The sequence below is a fragment of the Rutidosis leptorrhynchoides genome, chromosome 4 (assembly GCF_046630445.1).
Source record: "Rutidosis leptorrhynchoides isolate AG116_Rl617_1_P2 chromosome 4, CSIRO_AGI_Rlap_v1, whole genome shotgun sequence".
NCBI lineage: Eukaryota > Viridiplantae > Streptophyta > Magnoliopsida > Asterales > Asteraceae > Rutidosis > Rutidosis leptorrhynchoides.
This window is the reverse complement of record NC_092336.1, coordinates 121,976,082-121,983,701: the sequence shown is the minus strand read 5'-3', so window position 1 is coordinate 121,983,701 and position 7,620 is coordinate 121,976,082. Positions and strand designations below refer to the sequence as shown.

The window sequence follows — 7,620 nt, the reverse complement described above, 5'->3', positions numbered from 1 at the left end:
CCCGCAACGCGATGTACGGAAGACACTCTTGGGTGAAATTCAAAGGTAAATGGACAACCTTGTGTGCAATGCTGCACACCACAGGAGTCGAACACCCGATCTCTTGCTAAGAGAGGCAAACCACTCCCATATAAGCTACAACACAATGATAATTTTTTTTTTATTTAAAAATTTATACATATAGCTTAGAAGCAATGACAATAATAACCAAAATGCTGATATACGTGACATTATACATCTCTCTTAACTATAATTAGAAAACTATTATGATGTAATTAAGTATGTTAAAAACACACATGGCAAAATCCCACCCTTTGATCTGTTTCCCTTATTTTAATCTTATCCGTTTAAATACATAATGTCGTCATTTAGCATTGTAATCGGCAGTTAAGGAAAACAATTACCTGGGTACCCTTATTACGTTACGAAATATTTCAGTACGCAAAATTAGGGAAAACCGCTGGAGTTTCTTTCATATTCTTCCATTAATTTCACAACCGTTGTAATTTAATTCCTACCTTCCACGATTAATCACCAATACACACTTCCCAAATCAATTGATATACAACAATCATCATACATGCTTCCCAATCCCAAATCAATAGATGAACAGCTTTCTATCGGTGAATAGATTAACGTCAGCTAGCACAAAGCAGATCGATATCAGACAAATAACTAAACATTATTGAATCAAAAACATGAAAAGCATATCGATGGAAGAGCTGTATCAGGGTTCACATTGTACCAGATGCAAATCAATGAGATGTGAAATCGGCAATGAACACAGTGGCGAAGTAGAAGGTGTCAATGTTTACTTTCAATTTCATTATTATTTCATTAGGGATATTGATTTTAATACATTTAATTCCTTTTTATTTATATATTATCATTCAAACTGATATATGGTGAACTGATTGAATATTTTAAATTTCAATCTTCAACCATTGTCGATTCAATTATGCTATTTTACCTATCAGCGGGGGTACAAGTTCTCAAACACTCTGATTGACGACTGAATTGGTTTCATCCTTCAGGAATCATTGTAAGTAACTATTAAATTAGGGTTTCTGATATCAATTTAATTTTTTTCAAGATTACCCATATTTTATAAGTGACATGTATAGGTTACATGAATCAATGAATGTGTGAGTTCCATATATGACTGCTAATCTGGGTACTGCGAATATATCTAAAATGATCTTTTTGTACATGGCTGCATTTTATTTTTATTTTTCGGTTGTTAAGAAAAAAAGTAATGTGTACATATGGGTAATTTTGTGCATACCCATGATACTTGTATGTTCTTCATGGCCAAATGTGGTCTCATCGTCTGCAATTGGATGAAATTTCCTTACTGACAGTTTGAATTAGAGCTTGAAAAGTAAAAGAATGAAAGTGGGTTGATATTTAGTGACAATCCAAATAATATTATTTGGTCTTCTGCTGGAATAATTCAAAAGCTCATGAATATCAGCCTTTGGTTATGGATATTGCTCGAACAAAAAAACTTTTTAAGGTTTTGATGTAAGAAGCTCATTTGTTCATCATCTATTTTTTTTTTATTACGGTGTTGGATAAACATCATTCGGGTCTCATGTATTCACGTTATTGTTGATTATAGGTGCTGTCAAAAATGGGACATAGTTAGCAGGATGAGTTGACGGTTGCTCGGATATCCTACAGAACGTACAATGTGCATAGACATTTGTTCTTAAGGTTCTTGATTTAACTCTTTCTATATCTACCTTCTAGGTGGTAATGATGGCTATTCTGACCCAATTACATATGTATGGTCTGCTTGGTAGATTATTTTCAAGATTCTGATAACGACTTCTTTCATGTACACTCTGAAGCAATACAAATTGGCAAAATTAACTCCTATTTTGAAACTGGATGTTGCAGACCAACATCTCAGTAAGTTTATTCAGTTTTTTTATTATGTAAATAGCAGTCTTAGCAATGAATGTCATATCAAGGTCTTTTTATGAATGGTAAGAAGCCGACATCTAGACGTTTTGGCTCATGTTCTTCGAGGAATTGCAAATTGTGCAAAATACACGTTGAGAGCATCCACCATGGTAACTTCTTTGCATATTTTTGACTTATTCTTTAACACGAAAAAAGATTTTGTGAACCAACATGAATGTAAATAGAAATGGTCTACTTATATAATAGGTATTATTAAAACATTTCTATATAATTATTATTGACAAAGGTTTTTTTTTTGTGATATCGATGGACATATTAGTTGCTACATAATTTTCTTTATTAATTTACACCAATGCTTGTGGGAAAACCAACTTAATCGTACCGTTTGTTTAGTCAATAATAATATGCAACCATTGATGTTGAACATGTTCAGATTTATTAACCAACGCGTCTTACCAATCCGAAAAATATATATATAATGTGATCGTATTGTAGGATAAGGATGTTAGATTTCATTTTATTTATTCTGAATTTAATTGAAGCATGTATTCCGCTTTAGGAATTTATACCTATTTGACTCGTTCCTTTATATTTTGTATAGGACCCAATAGATTAAAGGGAAATCCATTAAACCCCTTTTTAAGTTTTGGTTTACATTGCCATGTCAATTTTTTCTCAAGACCCAAATGGCCTAAAAGTTTGACCCAATCGCTAGGTATATTGAAGAAGCTAATCAACCGTATTCTCTTATGTTTGATTACAGGAAGTTTGAAGAAATTTTGGCTCCACGTGTTGAAGATTTCTGTTATTTCACTGACATCACATACACAAGGGTAGAGATGTGTTTTATTCACTAATGTGCTTTCTCCTTTTGATTTTGTAGCATTAAATTCGCATATAAATTTTATAACTTTATATGTTAATGCCCTAGAGTATGTCTATCAGGTATTGGAAATGGAGAAACAAATACTAGATGTATTGAGCTTTCAGCTTTATATTCCAACTACCAAAAAGTTTCTGAGGTAAATATTCATATCATAATGTATCATTTTACTACTTATTCTGTGGGTCCCAAATGAAACTGACTATGCCAAGCATAGTCTGTCCAAGCAAAGCCACAAATATATAACTGTCTCACATAAATATTATTGAATATCTATTTTCAGGAGATATTTTTTGGCAGCACAAAGTTCATACAAGGTAAAGTTTTATATTATCACTTATGTGCTCACACTTTGTGACTTAAAGAAAGAAATCACGAAATTGAACAGTGGAATAAAGTCCAGTTTTAGAACTTGAATTTCTGGCAAACTATCTAGCAGGTTCTTATAGAAATATCATTGCCTAGATTGAAAAATTCTTGAAAATGATGATTAATATTATTGCATCCTCTTGAACACTGAAAAATTTGTAAACTCAACCCCTTTGTATTAAAAACTTAACTGAAAAGTCTTGATCACTGGAAAAATGATTGTTATTTTTACTTTTATTTTTTCTTAAATGTATTGTTTTGGATGAACAGTTATAAAATGTAGATATATGGTTACATGAGTTATAATATTTTTTATGACTAATTTAGTTTGTTGAACAAACTTAGTGTTACAAAAGGACTTATAATCATATCACTTGACCCATATGTGTCAAAAGATTTACAAAATTATAAAAGTAGATAGAACGTGATCCAGATTCCAGCATATTCTTATAACTAGGTCCGAATTGCCACCTGTACCAAATATAGGTATTTGGTATCATGTATAAAATTTTGTGGCAAAAATATTTCCAATTGAGGGGGATATTTAATGATAAACTTTCTACCTATTTTTGTTACTCTACAATACAAGATAGATTAATTATTTTTTTCTAAATGACTCATGAATGAAAGAGAGCTTTGTACATGGCTGGTCCTCTTGGTAACGAAAATTACAATTTTAAAGAGCTACAATCATCATCACAACTCACGGCTGTATAGCTCAAACTTTGTAATAACATTTAGGGGCTTAAGTGGTAAATCATTATGCTTCTTTTTTATGAAATTTCTTTTAGAATTATATTCCCTATATGTGTGTTGCCTAAATTTTATTTTCATGTTTCGTTTATTAATCAAAACAACCTACTTGATGAGCACAGGGCAAGGATACAAAAATACATATGACAGTCAAGTTAATGAAGATGCTTTGATCAGTTAATGCGGAAATGCCATCAGATGCGTTGAAAAAATGGACAACAGACATGTTCAAGAGCAGGTTGGTTGTTAGTGTAATTTCTCCTACATCTTTGACCTTGTCCATATTCAACTTCAGGTGGGTATTTTACTTATTTTATTTCTTGTTGTACAAAAATAGTTCCATGTCGGCAATGAAAAATTTCATGAAATATCGGGTATATTTGTTAGCTATAACATTGGATATAGCTGTTACGTTTCCCTTAAGCTGGGTATATTATCGTTATCGATAAAGGTGGCAATATGGACATGATGAGGGACAGGGCCATGGTGGGTTGGGTGGGTTGAAATGGGTCATTTTAATATGGGAAGTGATATGTACACAACTCAAAATTGTTATGTACACTACCTTCATGCTTTACAGTGTTGTACTGTACAATACTGTAAAACATCATCGTTGTGTACATAACAATCTGAGGTTGTGTACATATCATCACCCTTTTAATATGGCTCGACACTTGCACAACCTTATCTTGTGCATTTGACATTGAAAAAACACCTTTTCGTAATAAACACATAATGATCTGCCTTGAATATTTCCACGCAATCAACATGTCAAGATCGCATATTTAAGCCTAATTCGATTAGATTCAACTATTTCAAAAATCGTGTGAAAACACCATTTCAAAACATTATTGTGCTTCCAAGTCAACTTTAATACAAGTGGACTAACTCAAGGAAGTGTTTTACGGCTTGTGCATGCTTGTAATGTGTCCCGTTCAGGTAGATTCACTCTGTATGAGAGGGTATTGAAGAAAAACCCTCTGATTCAAATTTCACGGATGATTCAAATTTCACGGATGCCACTGTTTTTCAGCGTTCTACCTGATTCCTTTTACTTATTTATATAGATTTTATTACTCTACATTAATCGTTTTTACTAATTAGTACATGAATACACATACTTATATAGATTAGTAAAGTGATCGTATGATCTTTTGAACAATTTTACATGTCAATCCTGCAATGTGTAGGTTATAAACTATCTTCTAAATTAAAGGTGTTAAATGTACTAAATTAACTACGTTCATTTAAAAAAGGCTATTATCAAGTGGACTCAGGACTGGTAGTAGTGGAAGTTTACTATAATGATCAAAATGTAGGTTAAATTAATAAGATAGTAGCTATGCACCATGATCACTTATGTATATGGGTGTTAAATTATTAAGCAATATTTGATGATCCTAAGGTTGAGGTGTGTGCTATTTTTAGACAAACTATTACACTGCTTTTTTAACTCATTAAATAACTGCATCTTATTTTTAAGCGGAAAATTACATAACTCTAATAGGTATTGTTTGTACACATGGTATGCTATCAGGAGACAACGCATATGCCGATTAGATAAATTTAATTTTATTCGTGTTATACTTTAATAAAATGTTAACTTAAATATGTATGTCTATCAATATGGGTTGGTCAATATAATGTATTAAATCATGCTTCATGCTTCAGTCTAGCATTGTGAGTTGTATCTTATAATCTCTACATTAGTATGATCTCTTAGTGGATCCATGATTATCAACTATAAGTTGCCATAGAAAAAACGAGTAAAACAGAGTTGTATATATATTCAATAGAACCACAGTGATATAAAATGAATCATTCGACAAAGAAACATACTTTTATAAATGACTACACTTTATATACTACGAAGTACTATTTACTTATCCCATGTGAGAAATAACTTTACAAATTTCATATGCTTCATTAAACACTTAGACCCATTATAACATTTTTTATAACAAAGTCCCGCAAAATCGCGGGTTATAAACTAGTAAATATATATATGTATGCATTCACTTTCCTTTCATCATTAAAATATGGTTTTGATTTACACTTTCAGTTGTACCATATAATCACATTCAATTTTTCTCTTGTATAGAATAACTAAAACTTACAATGATGTTTAATGAACACTGTAACATTATATATAATAAAAAAAAAAAAAATTAACTAGGTTACCTTGTTAGGAGAGTAAGGTTTAAACAAGGTGAGTCTTTCCACACATTTGAGTGTCTTTTAAGTATATCCCTTGCTTTCTCCCTTTGATATGAATTATGATCATTTACTTGAAGCACCATACATAGTTTCTCAACCGTTCCAACTCGCATCATTTCTTGAAGCACCGCATTGGTAGCCGAATATTTCGATATCATCGAAATAATCATCAACGCTCTTTCATCAACTTTACGCGAAACCTTACCGATTCTCTTGGTGACCATGGCTATCCCAGCCGCATGGCCAATAAGTTGAGCTCGTCCATCGGCTAACGAACACAAATGAAACAAAACTCCCATGGTCAACTCGGTTATCGCCTTTTTTGGTGACGACTCAAGTTCAATCTCCACTAGCTCAAAAACAGCTCCTAATTCGATCATCATCGAGCTGTTTCTTGGCCATGTACACGTGCTAAGCATCACATGAATGACCTCCTTAATCACTCCATTTTGATCAAGATTCATACTTTTTTGTTTTTGGAGAAAAAGTACTATTGTCTTGAAAAAATCACGGTTCAATCTTTCAAGAACATGCGATTTTGCATTGTCTATGATATCTTTTAGTAAGACCATTGCATGGAATTTCATGCTCATGTACGTAACATTTGTAGTATCATTACAATCACACGATGATGCATCAAGATCTAAAACCCATGTTAAAGAACTTATGATTCGATCATGTTCATCCGAGTGCGTTTCATCTTGTGAAAGTCTAACAAGATATAGAACATTAAGAGCTTCCTTTAGACCAAAAACTTCACAATTTTGATGACATGAAACAACTATACTAACCATAACTTTAACAACACCAAATTCTTTAAAACAAACCCTATTCTTTTCACACTCCATCACAAGTTTTTCGATACTTTTAAGCGATTCAAGTTGCAAGGACTTATCTTGTAGTTTAAGATTCTTAATGAGGTTTAAAGCAGTTACCTTTACATGAAATAAAGTTGAATGGTTTGAGGTTTGAAGAACTTGATTATCGGACCATGATTCGATAAGACGGCGGAGGTTATGGTTAGGTGTGAAACCGGTCAGTTGAGGCAGTAGTTGATTGGTAACCGGGCATGTGTTGTGCTGACCGTATGACTTCCATCGTTGGATGCTTTCACGATCGTAGGTGATACCTGTTGCAACGGTCACCGGATCTTTCATGATTTGAAGTGAAATTGGACAGATGAAGTGATGCGGGATTTCACGATCATCCATTATATATTTTTGTATAGTGGTTTTGCAATAAATACAAGGATTGGTACAAGAAATGAAGAAAATGATTGTTGGACCAATTGTTGTTATGTATATACATGGTGATGATGATGATGTATGTAGGTATCAATGTGTGGATGGGTAAAAGATTGCGGCTGAATTGTGCGTGTGGGACTCTTAGTTATGTTTGTGTCGTTATTGGGTTTAAAGACTTTGATTTATGCACTTGGTTGAAACTTATACTATACGTCAATATTTATG

General features: G+C 32.6%; 1 protein-coding gene across 1 annotated transcript; it reads right to left on the bottom strand.

The window, feature by feature from the left end:
- Nucleotides 1-426: 426 nt before the first annotated feature.
- LOC139844153 (E3 ubiquitin-protein ligase PUB24-like) lies at nt 427-7,359 on the bottom strand. Its single transcript, XM_071834359.1, has 2 exons — nt 6,116-7,359; nt 427-642 (listed from the first exon to the last, which is right to left on the bottom strand). Exons 1-2 carry the CDS (start codon nt 7,306-7,308, stop codon nt 639-641), a joined length of 1,197 nt encoding a protein of 398 aa, XP_071690460.1. The 5' UTR covers nt 7,309-7,359; the 3' UTR covers nt 427-638.
- Nucleotides 7,360-7,620: the final 261 nt, after the last annotated feature.

Excerpts from the sequence above, each read along its gene's own strand:
- LOC139844153 (XM_071834359.1), bottom strand. The coding sequence starts at position 7,308 with ATGAAAGATCCGGTGACCGTTGCAACAGGTATCACCTACGATCGTGAA.